This window comes from Pelodiscus sinensis, chromosome 2, assembly GCF_052426305.1.
Source record: "Pelodiscus sinensis isolate ZL-2025 chromosome 2, ASM5242630v1, whole genome shotgun sequence".
Taxonomy (NCBI): domain Eukaryota; kingdom Metazoa; phylum Chordata; order Testudines; family Trionychidae; genus Pelodiscus; species Pelodiscus sinensis.
Window position 1 is genome coordinate 183,523,388 of NC_143053.1, and position 16,447 is coordinate 183,539,834.

General features: G+C 39.1%; 1 protein-coding gene across 6 annotated transcripts in view; it reads right to left on the reverse strand.

The window, feature by feature from the left end:
• NEK11 (NIMA related kinase 11) overlaps positions 1-16,447 on the reverse strand; it is a 214,479-nt gene that overhangs the window by 184,978 nt on the left and 13,054 nt on the right. For 5 of the 6 annotated variants that reach the window (XM_006117584.5, XM_006117582.5, XM_089776601.1 and 2 more), the window contains one exon: positions 15,050-15,325. In XM_006117584.5, coding sequence (XP_006117646.3) covers positions 15,050-15,219 — 170 coding nt within the window. In that variant the 5' untranslated portion in view covers positions 15,220-15,325. Of the gene's footprint in view, positions 1-15,049; positions 15,326-16,447 lie in introns of those variants that run through there. The other variant, XM_089776602.1, reaches the window with a different exon arrangement.

Here is a 16,447-nt window from a genome sequence, read left to right on the forward strand (position 1 = left end):
AAATTCACCACAATGAAAAATATATCACAGGCTGTGAAATTGGATTCCCCCCATGAAATCTAGCATTTGTATGCTTTTATCCTCTATTATACAGCTGTCAAACTGGGGGCCCTAACTCAAAATAACACAAGGTTATTTTAGGGGGGTTGCAGTATAGCCACCTTTACTTCTATGCTGCCCTCAGAGCTGGACAGCCAGAGAGCATTGGCTGTTGGATCAGGTCCTCAGCTCTGAAGGCAATAGCAATCCCATACCTGGCCAGCAGCCACCACTTAACTGGTTCACCAATTAAATGGGATTTTACAACCCTATTCCCCCAAATCCTTGTATGGGTCTTGACCCTTACAATTACAACACTGTGAAATTTTAGATTTAAACAGATGAATTTATCATTTAAATTAATTAAATGTAAATTTTAGATTTAAAATTTAATTTACATTTTAGATTGAAATAGCTGAATTTAAATATCTGATTTTAGAATTTTAAAATTTTCAATTTACAAGTCTTATGACCATGAAATTCACCAAAATGGACCATGAATTTGGAAGGGCCCTAGTCATGAGGAAGAATATAGTTGTGCAATGAGAACAAAGAAATTACTTCTGTCACTCAGTAAGAGAAAAAAATGTACATGCATCAATCACAAAGAGGCATAAATAGCAAATAAAAACGCTAGAAATGGTCAAATGGTTTTAAAAGCATTCCTTCTATCTTTTGTGCCATTTGCAAACTTTATCAGTGATGATTTTATGTTTTCTTCCTGGTCATTGATAAAAAAGTTAAACAATGGAGAGCCAAGAATTAATCTCTCCAGGACCATGCTATAAACATATCCACTTGACCACGATTCCCCACAATTACATTTTGAGAGCTGTTAGCCAGTTAATTTTGTCTCGTTCTTGGTTTTTAACCAAAATGTGCATCAAGTCAAATCAAATGCCTTGCAGAAATCTATTACATCAACACTATTAACTCTATCATTCACATTTATACTCTCATTAAAATATACCAATCCATAGCGTGCTAAATTATTTTAATAACTTTTTTTAACTCTTGTAAAACTGGCTAATGGGATAAGATGGAAGAAAATTCCTGTTAAACCTTCAGTAATTTTAGGGTCTTTCCATAATTTCTTTCAACTTCCATAGAGCTCATGTTTCAAGTAACATTCCCATTGTCAGTGACAGCTTGTTTCCTAGATAGCCCAGCCTGCAGAAAAGTATCAATTCTTTTAAAAGCAACAGTGTAAACTTTATCATTGTATCTCAGAATTCACCTCCTGACTTCATACTGAGAAAATGACTTTACAGCCTGTTTAGGATCATTTATGTTGAATGCTTTCTCTAATTAAGCCAGGAGAGCAGTCGGAATATAAATGTTTTAAAAGCATTTTAAAACCTGGTATTCAGTTCCAGTGAAGCATGATGATTCTCCCGGTTTTGTTAGAGTTGCCTCAGAATGTGTCGTCAGAAATTTTACAGCTACCAATATCTTAGTGTGACTGCTTTCTCTCTGGTGCTCGTAAGAGAGCATATATCATCATTCAGAGTTTGCTACAGAAATCTTAGAAAAGTAAATATAATTAAATGGAGCTGAAAACTAGTTTTAACTGAACTTCCTAAAATTACTCTTTGTGCTGAATGCATGCACAACTTGGTTTATGGGTGCATTCAAAATACATAATTACCATAGCCAATAGCCCTTGTTTCACAGAGCCTGGCCCATACCAACCAGTCCTTAGTAATTATAGTCCTGGCCAAAGCCACAGGCTTATGAGACACAGCAGGAGGCGGCAGCAACAATAGAGGGCTGTATCACAGCAGCATCTCTCTTGCCTGCTCAGCAGCCTCTTTCCCACCCCTGTTGCTTGCCTCACCTAATGCTAATTCCAGTCCTGGCCCCCCTGCAGCTCCTTCTTCTATATTCTGCCTGATGCTGAGAGATGGCCAGGAGCAGCAGCTGGCATGAGTTCTAAAGCCAGCCCTATAAGGTTTGGTAGCTGAAGAGGAAGCCTTATCAAGAGTGGAGAATCCCTGTAGTGGGACAGAAAGGTAAAGGCAGAAAACTTATGGAAATGAAAAGAAGTGAGGACAGAGAGATTTTCATTTCACACAGCTCTCCTGCTTCTGGAAGACTAGCTGCCCCTAGACTCTTAGGCTTGTGTACATACAACAGTTATACCCCTGTAACTATACTGTAAGGGAGAGGAATAAATTATACCACTATGAATGTATCCACATGTGAATACATCTATTGATATTCACACACTAACCAAGCAAAAAATCAAGCAAAAATTTTATATAAGCCACATACGACAGGATCAATGCACAAAGCGGACAAGTAAATTCAATTGGGGCTTTACAAGCACAAATATGTCCTAAAGTTCACCAGAAAGCACATGAAGTCATCCAATGGCTCAGAACCTAGCAGCTGATGGAATCTACATTTATTTAGAAAATTGGCCCTTAGTAAATATGGATGGACCCTCATCCAAGCAGCTGGGATCCACTTCTGCAGCAGGCGGCTCATGGAGGCTACCCCTCCCCTCCCCCCCCTCCCCACACACTTTTTTATTAAAAATTAGTCAGTTAACTTTAGGTGTACCCTAGATAATATACCAGCTGCAGGCATAATTCTATAATCATAATGAACAAAAGGCATTAGGGGATATCCCCCAAAATACTTCCTAGGCCCATCCAGAAATTTCTCTTAAGTAATCACTGAAACATTAAAAGTGTTTTGTTAAATCCTTCTCTAGGCACTGTGCTAAAGAAAAAAAAACCCAGAAGATATGTTTGAACAACAATTACAAATCAGCTGCATCAACAGTTCTCCAAGTTTATTTCTCAGTTTTCCCCACAGTGATTTAGATTACTACATGGGTTGACAAATAATGTTTCCTAAACATTATTTGCATTAGCAGACTGTAGCTGATTTCATAGTTTCTCTAAAAACATCCATATCTCACCATGTCCTGAATCCGCTATGAAAATAATAAACATATTCCATGGAGGTGTAGTTTGGGGGGATTAAATGACTTGTTACCTTGAATACATCAAAATGCCCACAGAGCATGGACATGGACCACAACATGAGTGCATTCAGCAGAAAGGTTACATTTAGAAAAGTTAGTTAAATGTTTTATACACTTTACTAGTTTACAGAATCATCTTTATTAGAAGGGAAAATTCTTAAATAGTTAAATTCTGTCCTATAATAATAGATGAACTTCCATGTAATATTTTCCTGTAAGTAATAGGATAAATTTACATCAATAATGAAAATTTTCCATCTTGAACATTGTATTCAAATTATGCTTTTTTTAATTGTATCTATTGCACATGTAAATGGCAGAAGGTTAAGGGAATCTACTGTTGAATTTACAATTAAAGTTCAACAGCAGCTAAAGAAAATAACTGCAATACACAGGTGCCTCCAAGTGGTACACTGGTAAACTGCAGAACTTTATCACTAAATAGCTATAAGTATTTACTTTTATTAACTGTTGCTAAATCCTGCAAGTCAAAACAAAACAGAAATAAGAATCCACAATTGAATCTATAACTATTGTCCTTTTACATCAATAGAATTAGATGGCACATTCAGTTTTCTCTATTACAAAGAACATGCAATGTTTGAAATGCTGCAGTCCATTGATGTTCCCATAAAATAAACAGTTGATGGTATTAAAAATTAAATTTATCAGTAAAAGGCCTCAGAGAAAAAAATATGAATTGGTTTAAATACAATAAAGTCACATCTGTCAAGTGCATTTGGCTGCCCCTGATTTGTTCAACATTATTATTGACCAAATGATTGAAACAATTCACTAGCTAAATACTGGGGGGTGGTACTGCATGACTTCTACATAGCAGTCCTGAGAAATACAGATGACACAATTATAATAGAATCCTCATGAACGAATCTCAGTGTATTTCTGGAAGATGCAAGTACACTTGGTCTTCATGTCAACTGGAAGAAGACCAAACTGATGAAAATGGACCTCTACATCTACCCATTGTCATTGATAGACAAGAAGTAGAATTTGTCAAGTCATTAGAGCATCTTTGCTCTGTTAGCAAGGAGAGAAGCTGCCTTACTGACATGAAACATTGCAAGAGAGTTCTACAGATGAAGGAAGAATGACTATGCGGCCCTTGGGGTGAGTTTGTTGTTTGTTCATTTGTTTGTTGTGTGCTAACTGCTTGCCATGTGCCCGCTTGACTGAAATTTACACTGCAATCTGTTGTGGGGGGGCATGTACTGAGCCTAATGGACTGCCAGGCAAGTTGAGAGCTTCTTAACGAGGCTTTGATCCCTAATTCCTTTAGCAGCCGTTACCCAAGGAGTAGGGCTACCCAAGGCAAACAGTGATTAAAATGATAACTTCTAAGAAACCAGAGGAGCTAGCAAACGGGAGTTTTGCAAAAGAGTTTAGAGAAGGAACAAGAGAGACAGATATACTTAACATTCTATAAACATTGGCCAACAAACATCTCACACATTAAAAAAAAAAATCAAAACACAAAACCGAAAAGCTATAAGAGTAAAAATAATGCAGGCAGAAGTCTAGCAGCATGGGGGAAGAGGGGAGAGATTCAATTTATTGCATGACTGCAGCATGCATAATCACCTGCCTTGTGGTAAATAGAGAGGAATGGCAGAGTAGTTTGTGCTGATGGGGGAGTGGCATTATATGTGAAAGGAAGCATAAAGTCAAATATAATAAAAATATAAATGAATCAAACTGTACCCGACTCTCTACGGATAGAAATACCATTCTTGATTAATCAGAATATAGTAGTATGACTGTACTACTGTCCATCTGATCAGTTTGTTGATAGTGAAAACTCAGTAATGGGGGATTTCAACTATCCCCAAATATACTCAGGACAGGAGGTAGAGAGAAATTTTTAGACACTATTAATGACTGCTTCTTGGAGCAATTAGTCCTGGAGTAATTAGTTTAAAACTAATAAAAGAAAGTTCTTCTTCACACAGCATGTAGTCAACCTGTGGAACTCCTTGCCAGAGGAGGCTGTGAAGGCTAGGACTATAACAGAGTTTAAAGAGAAGCTAGATAATTTCATGGAGGTTAGGTCCATAAAAGGCTATTAGCCAGGGGATAGAATTGGTGTCCCTGGCCTCTGTTTGTCAGAGGCTGGAGAGGGATGGCAGGAGACAAATCGCTTGATCACTGTCTTCGGTCCACCCTCTCTGGGGCACCTGGTGCTGGCCACTGTCGGCAGACAGGATACTGGGCTAGATGCACCTTTGGTCTGACCCAGTATGGCCGTTCTTATGTTCTTAACCCATAGGAGGTGAGGTAATTCTTGATTTAGTCCAAAGCAGAGTATAGAATCTGATCCAAGAGGTGAATACAGCTGAACCACTCAGTAACTGTGACCATAATGTAATTAAATTTAGCATTCTTGGTCAGAAGTACACACACACACACACACACGGAAACTATAAAAAAATGAGGTAACTACTTAAATGGAAATCAAAAGGAAAAGTCACAAAAGTAAAATAAAAAAGAAATAGTAACACTACCAAAAAATGCCTCCATGGCTGAACAAAAAAAAAAAAAAAAAAATGAAAGAGGAGAGTAGAAGCAAAAAGGGCATTCTTAAAAATTAGAAGTAAAATCCTACTAAGCAAAATAGAAAGGAACATAAACTCTAGCAAGTCAAGTACAAAAACATAAGTAGTCAGGCCAGAAAAGCATTTGAAGTACAACTAATGAAGACATAAAGAATAACAGCAAAAATATTGTAAGGGCACTATAAGCAGAAAACCTGTCAAATGGTCACTATAGCCACTGGATGGCTGAGGTGTTAGAGAAGCACTTAAAGGAGACAAGGCCATTTCAGATAAGCTAAATTAATTCTTTGCATTCATGTTCATTGCAGATGATGTGAGGGACATTCCCAAACCTATACTATTATTTTTAAGTAACAAATCTGAGAAAATGTCCCAGATTGAGATGTCAACAAAGGAAGATTAGAAACAAATTGATAAATTAAACAGTAATAAGATACCAAGACCATATGACATTCACCCAAGAGTTTGAGGGAACTAAAATATGAAATTTCAGAGCTAATAACTATAGTATGTAACCTCCCACTTAAATCAGGCTCTCTACCAGAGGAATGGAGGATAAAAAAAAGCTTGATTTAAAAAAGCCATGCTGGAAATTATAAGCCAGTAAGCCTAACTGGAGTACCAGGGGAAAAGGTTGAAACAATAGTAAAAAATAGAATTAACAGACACATAGATAACATGATTAGTTGGAGAAAAGTCAACGTGGCTTTTGTAAAGGGAAACCATGCCTCAGTGGTGGTGCAGGGACTATTTTTATTATAAGGATGCTAAAGGCAAAAACCATGTATTTGCATTGTTATTACTACTCCAAGCCAGGGAATGTGGTAACACCCCTAGTTCTAGCACCTCTGAACATAAGAGCATAAGAATGGCCATACTGGGTCAGACCAAAGGTCCATCTAGCCCAGTATCCTGTCTGCCGACAGTGGACAGCACCAAGTACCCCAGAGAGGGTGGACCGAAGACAGTGATCAAGCGATTTGTCTCCTGCCATCCCTCTCCAGCCTCTGACAGACAGAGGCCAAGGACACCATTTTATCCCCTGGCTAATAGCCTTTTATGGACCTAACCTACATGAAATTATCTAGCTTCTCTTTAAACTCTATTATAGTCCTAGCCTTCACAGCCTCCTCTGGCAAGGAGTTCCACAGGTTGACTACATGCTGAGTGAAGAAGAACTTTCTTTTATTAGTTTTAAACCTGCTACCCATTAATTTCATTTGGTGTCCTCTAGTTCTTCTATTTAGGGAACTAATAAATAACTTTTCTTTATCCACCCTCTCCACACCACTCATGATTTTATAGACCTCTATCATATCCCCCCTCAGTTTCCTCTTTTCTAAACTGAAAAGTCCCAGTCGCTTTAACCTCTCCTCATATGGGACCCGTTCCAAACCCCTAATCATTTTAGTTGCCCTTTTCTGAACCCTTTCCAAGGCCAAAATATTTTTTTTGAGGTGAGACGACCACATCTTCTCTAATATGTTATAATTCTTTGAGGGGGGTCAATAAACATGTAGATAAGGTTGACCCAAAGGATTTTGTGTATTTGAACTTTCAGAAAGCTGTTCACAAAGTCCTTTATCAAAGACTCTCAAGCAAACTACGCAGTCATGTGATGAGAGGCAGAGGTGAAAGTAACTTCAACTTCTTACAGATACTGTCCTATTGTAACCACCCCACTCCCCCTTGGAGAGAACAGAGTAGGGAGGTTGTGATAGGACAGTACCTGCAAGATATTTAAGTGTGAGATGGAGTGTGGGGGGCTCAGGCCCTAGAGGGTTGGGGTGTGTTGTGGAGCTAAAGGATGGGGGTATGAGGAGGTGCAGAAGTCAAGGCAGGGGACTGGGAGAAGTTAGGGGTGCAGAAGTCCAGGTAGGAGTGGGGGGCCTCAGGGCAGGTGTATGGAGGGCTACAGGACTCAGGGGAGGGGGTTGTGGAGTGTAGTGGGTTTAAGAGAAGAGGGTTGGGGACATGGGGCTGGAGCTCAGGGCTGGGAGTGGGGCTACCACACTGCCTGATCTCTAGCCATGTGCCAGGGTTGACTGGAGCAGCAGGGACCATGCTGTTTAGCCACCCAAGCACTGAAGCGGTGGGGACCACACTGCCCAGGAGCCAGATCCCTGGAGTGGCCAACTACCTGGGCACTGGGGCTAAAGCCTGTGTGCGCTGTGGCAACACAGCCTAGGGTGACCACTGGCAGCATCCAAAGCCTGCCCTCCAGCTGCGCAGTCTCTTACCGGTGCACTGCACAGGGATGCACTGGCTTACTTTCACCTTTGGAGAAGGCCCTCTCATGAGTCAGCGAGCTGGTTACAAGATAAAAGAAAAAGGGTAGGAATAATTTGTCAGATTTCACAGTGGAGAGAGGTAAATAGCAAGGTCCAGCAGGGATCTGTAGTCTAGGACCAATACTGTTTTTATCATCTTCAGAAATGACCTGGAAAGCAAGTAATCGTTGAAATAGCAAAATCTGGAGATGATACAAAATTACTTAAGATAATTAAATCCAATGCAGACTGGGAAGAGCCACAAATGGATCTTACAAAACTGAGTGACTGAGAAACAAATGGCAAATGAAATTCAGTGTTGATAAGTGTAAAGTAGTTTATACTGGAAAACATTCTCAACTACACATACAAAAAGATGGGATCTAAAATTACCACTCAAGAAAGATTTTGGGGTCACTGAACAGTTCTCTAAAAACATCTGCTAAATGTGCAGCAACAGTTTAAAAAGCCAACAAAATGTTAGGATCTATTAGGAAAGAGATAATGCCAATATATAAAGCCAGAGTGCACCCACACCTTGAATACTGCAAGCAGTACTGGACACCCCATCTCAAATATTTATATGTATTAGAATTGGAAAATATTCAGAGAAGGGCAACAAAATTATAAAGTGTCAGCAGTTTCCATATAAGGACTGGGACCATTCATCTTGGAAAAGAAATGACTAAAGGGCGATATGATCGAGCTCTATAAAATCATGCATAGTGTGGTGAAAGTGAATAAGGAAACATTATGTATCCCATTCACATAACACAAAAACCAGGGATCGCTCAATGAAATTAGTAGGCAGCAAGTTGAAAACAAACAAAAAGAAGTACTTCTTCACTCAATACACAATCAATCTGCGGAACTAGTTCTCAGGGGATGATGTGAAGGCTAAAAGTATAACTGGGTTTTTTAAAAAAGTATTACATAAGTTCATGGTTATTAACCATGATTGTCAGAGACACAGTGCCATACTCTGGGCATCCCTCAGCCTCTGAAAGCCAGATATTGAAACTGGAAAAGAAGAATGGATTGCTCACAACCTACCTTTTTCGGTTACTTTCCTCAGAAACTTCTGGCATTGGCCTGCTGTCAGAAAACAGAATACTAGACTAGGTAGACCACTGTTCTGACCCAGCATGGCCATTCTTAGATTTTTAATGTGATCGAGCCAGGTGACATTTGAATCACATGGTTTTTAACTCACCTACATGCCACTAATTAAACTAAGGATCAAAAATGTGATTTGTACTGAAAAGCCTTTATGGCATCAATGAATCAATTTGAACAAAGAGACATATCTATCAAGCAGCAGTAGCTTCTGTCCTTTGAAGATCTCAGAGGGGTAGCATGTTAGTCTGTAACTTTTAAAACAATGGGTAGTCCCGTGGCATCTTAGAGACTAACATATATCATGAGCTTTTGTGGGCAAAACCTACCTCTTCAGATGAGATAGTCTTGAGATTTTGTGGGGTTTGCCCCCAAAAGCTCATACTATATATATATTTTGTTAGTCTCTAAGGTGCCATAGGACTACTCTTCTGTCCTTTGGTAAGGCTCTGAAACCTCAGCTATCTACACACAAATGCCTCAGGAGGACAATTTTGGCATGAAATTATAATGATGTATTGAACACACAGTAATTACATGTTATGAACAAAGATATCATGTGTTAGACCAACCAACCTCCAACGGCTTCACACATAACAACTCTGACTCAGATGGCTTGGCCATTTGCTCTGTAAGCTACAGTCCATGCCAAGCCACCAGCTTTATGTGTTTGATCTAATAAAAGCTGCATAGACTCACACATAGCTTCTGACCTTGCACACCTCAGCCTTAATCTAGCACTGGAGGCTGAAGCATTGGCAGGAGATTGGGATCTCTGGAAATAGGTGACTCAAAGTGTTCATTGCATGCTTCATGAGCAAGAGAATGAATGAATCACCCATACATACAACATACAGTAATATAAATGAGAATTACCAGTTTGCACATGGTACCTTTTAGATACATATGCACCTTTTAAATATAGATTATAACAACAGTACTACACTGAACTCATCAAGCCAGCCAAGACTCAGTGCTAGATACCAGGCAGCCCCTAGCTCCCTAGACTTAAGATGCTCTTAGAGTTGCCAGGGCCTGAACAGATAAATAGGACTTGGAGAAGAAAGGAAACATTCAAGTCTTACACTTTATCATAGAATCATAGGACTGGAAGGGACTTCGAGAGGTCATCGAGTCCAGCCCCCCGCCCTCAAGGCAGGACCAAGCTCCGTCTACACCATCCCTGACAGATGTCTATCTAACCTGTTCTTAAATATCTCCAGAGTGGGAGATTCTTCCACCTCCCTTGGAAATTTATTCCAATATTTGACCACCCTGACAGTTAGGAATTTTTTCCTAATGTCCAATCTAAACCTCCCTTGCTGCACTTTAAGCCCATTACTCCTTGTCCTGTCCTCAGAAACCAAGAGGAACAAATTTTCTCCTTCCTCCTTGTGACACCCTTTTAGATATTTGAAAACCGCTATCATGTCCCCCCTTAATCTTCTTTTATCCAAACTAAACAAGCCCAGTTCATGAAACCTGGCTTCATAGGTCATGTTCTCTAGACCTTTAATCATTCTTGTCGCTCTTCTCTGTACCCTTTCCAATTTCTCCACATCTTTCTTGAAATGTGGCGCCCAGAACTGGACACAGTACTCCAGCTGAGGCTAACTAGTGCAGAGTAGAGCGGCAGAATGACTTCACGAGTTTTGCTTACAACACACCTGTTGATACAACCTAGAATCATATTTGCTTTTTTTGCAGCAGCGTCACACTGTTGACTCATATTCAACTTGTGGTCCACTATGACCCCTAGATCCCTTTCCGCCATGCTCCTTCCTAGACAGTCGCTTCCCATCTTGTACGTATGGAACTGATTGTTCCTTCCTAAGTGGAGCACTTTGCATTTCTCTTTATTAAACCTCATCCTGTTTACCTCTGACCATTTCTCTAACTTGCTAAGGTCATTTTGAATTATGTCCCTATCCTCCAAAGAAGTTGCAACCCCACCCAGTTTGGTATCGTCTGCAAATTTAATAAGCGTACTCTCTATCCCAATATCTACATCATTGATGAAGATATTGAACAGTACGGGTCCCAAAACAGACCCTTGCGGAACTCCACTTGTTATCCCTTTCCAGAAGGATTTAGCACCGTTAACAACAACTCTCTGACTACAGTTATCCAGCCAATTATGCACCCACCTTATCGTGGGCCTATCTAAGTTATATTTGCCTAGTTTATCAATAAGAATATCATGCGAGACCGTATCAAATGCCTTACTAAAGTCTAGGTATGACATCCACCGCTTCTCCCTTATCCACAAGGCTCGTTATCCTATCAAAGAAAGCTATCAGATTAGTTTGGCATGACTTGTTCTTCACAAACCCAAACACTTTAATTAAAGTGTCTCCTGGCAGGCCTAGTTATCAACAAAGAAAAACCTAGCTAAACCTTCCACATAAACAGAAACAAAGGTAAATTCTAATAGAAATACGAGAGCCACTATGAAAGCCTGAAGTAGAGATAATATCGAAGTTGTAGTAAAACTTTGATAAACCAATCATAAATCTAGCAGAATACAAGAGTTATTTCATCCACTTGAGGCTCCTCAGACTTGCAGTTTTTGCTAGTTTGAGATTTAATAAATGTTTTGCTTCATCGTACTTTGGTAAGAAAAATTACTTACAAATATCTGGAGTTCTCTGAAGCTAATGATTTTCAGAGGACACACACAATGCCTGACAAATCCAGGACCAATTTAAAGCAATGCACACCCTGACTTGTGGAAGCAAATTCTCCAACAGAAGACTTGTACCTCCTACAGTTCATAGATTTCTTTTGCCAGTAAAAGTAGCCATGGAACTATCTACTCCCTCTTTTCTTAATGCTGCCCACCTCAGGTTTTAGTCTATATAGTCTCTGTTTAATTAGATAACGTTAACATAATTTGGTAATTTTGGAGCTTTTTAAAGCTTCTTGTTCCCATCTCAATCTAAAAATAGTAGCTCTGGGGAAGGCTAGTGATAAGATGTCATAACAGATCAGCATGCAAAATTTCTGTAGTAAAGGGTACTTCCTCTGAGATTACTTAAAACTGCCTGGCCTTTACCAGTTGGAACAGATGTGAATGTAAAATGAGACCTAATGTCATCCTATTCTATCATATGAATATGCACAGGCACTTCTGTGATAGCAAAAATATTTTTCCTGTGCAATTTAATTTGTTTTTGCTGCTAAAAAACAACCACTTTAGTCCCACCGGTTCAAATTTCAATCATGCAAAAAGCTTTCATCTACAGTGAGTTGCTCATGCCAAATTCAAGAATACATGAACACAGGAGTCTCTGGCAGAGCTGACTGATCAACATTGTTTAGAATTCTCAAATTATAGTTTTTAGAGTTGTTCTTGAACATCACAACTTGAATGCTCAAATCCTGCAAAGACTTCTGCACATGACTAACTTAATAAAGGAGTGATCTCAGTGAAGTAATAGCTATTATGATCAAATTATTGATGTCTATGGCATTATTCACATCTATAAAGTCATCCATCTAAGCAGTATAATAATTGAGCATAAGACTGTAAACTGTTCAGAATATTACCAAGTTTTCTTCTGCATCTGGAAGACACCTGGCACTATAGCAACAAAAACAAATAATTTTTTTATATATAATAATATTATCTTGGTTGAGATGTCATCATTTCCAGCTTTGCACTGTGAAGATATTGCTAATTTATTCCAGCAAAATTTTGTCATTTTTGTAGTGCAGTGCCACTCAACAATTGCAAAAACTGACTCGTTTTTTTCACAAATGGCCAATTATTTTAAGGTAAAACAGTGAAATGCTTTGCTTTGGCAAAACTATAATGTTTCACTAGTAATCCTGATATCTTTGTCAGCCTGCAACTCTCTGCAGGCTTCCACACATATGGAGCATAACCACAAGTTTGTAATGAAAAGTTGCCTTAAAAATACTGGAAATTAACTTAGCACATGTAAAAATCACAAAACAAAACGGTCATGTCTTATATAAAAAGTACATGTATAAACAGCTTACAAAAGGTTAAATGAACAAAAGATCTTATAGACATGAATAGCATGGATTATAGCTTTAAGCACATCAGCAGAGTGTGTAAAAGATGGTTATAAACAACTTATTGACCCGTTGAACTATGTAACAATTGATTAACTATTTATTAAAGCATATCTCAATCATTTTTAAATCTTACTATGTATAAATGTATCTTTAATATACAGTGTGTCTACTAAATCATACTTCCCTGCCATATTTTGCTGGGAAAATATATTCTGTAGGATAATATCTAAGATTCTTATGTCATAAAGCTTTGTTAATAGAGATAGAGTGTTTGCTGCAGCATTACAAAACTTCCTGAAAAGGCTTTCAGTTATGGCCTATTCTTTCTTAGTTATGGAAAATTACAACAAAGAATGCCTGGATTTAAAATGAAGAGAACTCTTGCAGTTCCCTGCCAACCTAATTACCATAACCTAATAACCCCCACCAATGTACCATTTATTGAAAATGAGCCTCACCAAAATGACTACAGTACAATAGAAGCTTTAATATTTCTCAAATATACAGAAAAAAACCTCTGTTATCAAACTGATGCTAGTTTGAACTGGCTGAAGTATTGTTGCATGCACCTAGCTCCGTCCAGGTATCAAGGGCCCCAAGAGACCCCCATGGGCCTTAATAACCCTCCTACACAATAAGCAACTGTGCAAATTTTTAAAAAATTATAAGTTCTATTAGCCAAGTAGTCTTGTCTAATATGACTGGGTGATGTGCAAACAGTATCTCCAACAGGAGATACCACATATGTGCTGACTAAGGATGTTAAAGACTAGTTGACTATCTTATAAGCATTTGCTTATCGGATAGTTTTTTGACTAGTCAACAGGCACTTCCACATTCCTCCTTTGAAATGTACAAGAGCCCCACTAGGACTCCGCATATAGCCCGGAACCAGCAGGAAGTCCTGTTGGCTTCGGGCTGCACGAGGCGTTCCTGCTTTGAAATGCACAAGAATCCCCAGTGGGGGCTCTTGTGCATTTCAAAGCCACGGAGCCCAGGATCAGCAAGGGACTCAGAGTCCCCCTCTAACCCTAAGGTTCCATGCTACACTGCATGCTGCTAGGAGCCTGGGGTCAGCTGGGGACTCCCTCTGCTAACCACAGTTGGATTGCCAACAATCATGTTACCCTCTGAGCCAATGTCCAAGTCATTACAGAATATTTGTTCCTCACATAGGTTACTGAGTAGTTCCAAGCTTGAGGAAAAGAGCCTTTTATGAATGAAAAAATATCCATTTAAGGTTTCAGGCATGAAGCAACCAATATCAAGTCCAATGGACACACATATTTCTGGATTATAGGGAAAATATATTTTCTAAAAGTCCCAGTCTTCAAACTTTGAAAATAGAGTCCTATACAACAAGAAATTTCATCCAATAGCAATAGACATGCACCCTAAATTGATTTCACATGCAGAAGACCAAGAAAAAGATACAAATTAATGGGGATGTGAATGACTAGTCAACACGCTAGCTGACTAGTCACTTCCAACCCCTCCTTGCTGCCTCTATCAGAAAAAAGCAGCGGGGATGGGGGGCAGGATGGGGTGCTTTAAAGCAACAGCACTGTGTGGAGCCTGGGCCCAGATCCTGGGCTCCACTCAGCACTGCCACTTTGAAATGCCACATGCAGCCCAGAGCCCCCATCTGGCCTGGGCTCCATGCAGCATTTCAAAGCGGCAGCATCGCGTGGAGCCCGGGGTCTGCTGGGGACTCCCCAACTGACCCCGGGCTCCATGTGGCACTGCTGCTTTGAAGCGCTGCAGGGAACATGAGGCCAGCAGTGGACTGCTTGAGTTCCTTGCCGGCCCTATACTTCCCGCAGCGCTTTCACCTTTCAAGTGTAACAAAAGCCCTTATCAACTAATTGAATATTCAATGCAAACTGTATTGAATATCCGATTAGCCAATTATTCAAAATTTTACATCCCTACAAATGAACAAAAAATTAGAAAATAGGCCAAAATTTATTTTTAAAGTACACTTAGTCAACATGTAATACATGATGCTTACTTACAGTTCTTCTCCTTGTTTTGCCTTCTTGTCTGAAACCAGATAGACCGTTCCAAAGCTTCCTCTGCCAAGTTTCTGCTGAAGAACATATCTTCTTGCAATCAAGATTTCAGAGCAGGTGGACATAGGTGTGGAACCACTAACTGGCTTGAGAGCCTCCTGGAATTTCAGCATTTCTCCATGCAACAGAGATCACATTTATTTGTTTATAACATAACTTTCAAATTCAAGTTCCCTTAGCAATGCTCCTATTCTTCCAGTGATGTTCAAAGGACTACACCTAAAACAGAAAAATAGATTAAATTTTGATCTATTCATTCTTGGATATGGACTTCCAACACTCCTGTCATCTGAAGAAGTGGGTTGGGCCCACGAAAGCTCATGATACTATCTACATGTTTTGTTAGTCTTTAAGGTGCTACTAGACTATTTGTTGTTTTTAAAGTTTTTCCTATTAAATGTTATGTAATACTTTAAAATATTAACAAGATGTTCAGGCTGTTAATTATAACACCACACCTCAGCCATCATCTTGTCACATACAAGCTAAAGAGAATCATTAGTGGTCAATTAGGGATGGGAGACTTCATGGCTAACACCAAATACTCAGAAGACATGTTGTCGATTTCATACGTGTCATTCTGCCTACTGAGTCGGGGGAAATTGTGGGGGGAATTGTGAAACAGAAAGGTTTGTTCATGCAGTGATTAAAGATGTATGATCTGATCTCTTTATCACTGCATCTGCTACTAGGGATGTATGTATTAGAGGGGCACCACCACCTTTCAGATTTTTTACAACTGTGTCAAAATGCTTTGTTAAACACATGAAAATGAAATTATATTTTGTAAAAAGAGAACCAATAAATATTACTGTAAAAGCTTTATAATGCCTGGCTGGAAGCAATAATTTTCCATCTCTACCCATTCCAGAGCCATTATGAAGATTATATAACAATAATACACTGTATACCTGAAATTATTTTAACATCCATATGTTGAGATGTTGGCTCATACTATGCCAATGGGTTAATTCTGAAGCATAGCCAATTTCTAACAACCATAAGTCATTTTCACAAATTACATGTATTCTTAAAATAAAAACAAAATAAGATTACAGAAAAATTTCTGATTCTGTATTTGCCGTTCAGTATCAATGGTGACAAAAATTATTTTTGAAAAGCAAATGGTAAGCAAAGAGTGACAGCAGGAAATTCTACAGCTTCCATAGCTCCCAACCTGTTTTACCAAGCATGAAAGACACTGGAGAGACTGATATGTAAAAATTAATCAAATACAATTTTAGGAATCTGTCATGAGAAAGTACAGGTTGGACTTCCCTGGTCTGGCAGCCTCAGGACGTGACTGGTCCCAAATGAGAGAATTTGCAAGACCAGGGACGG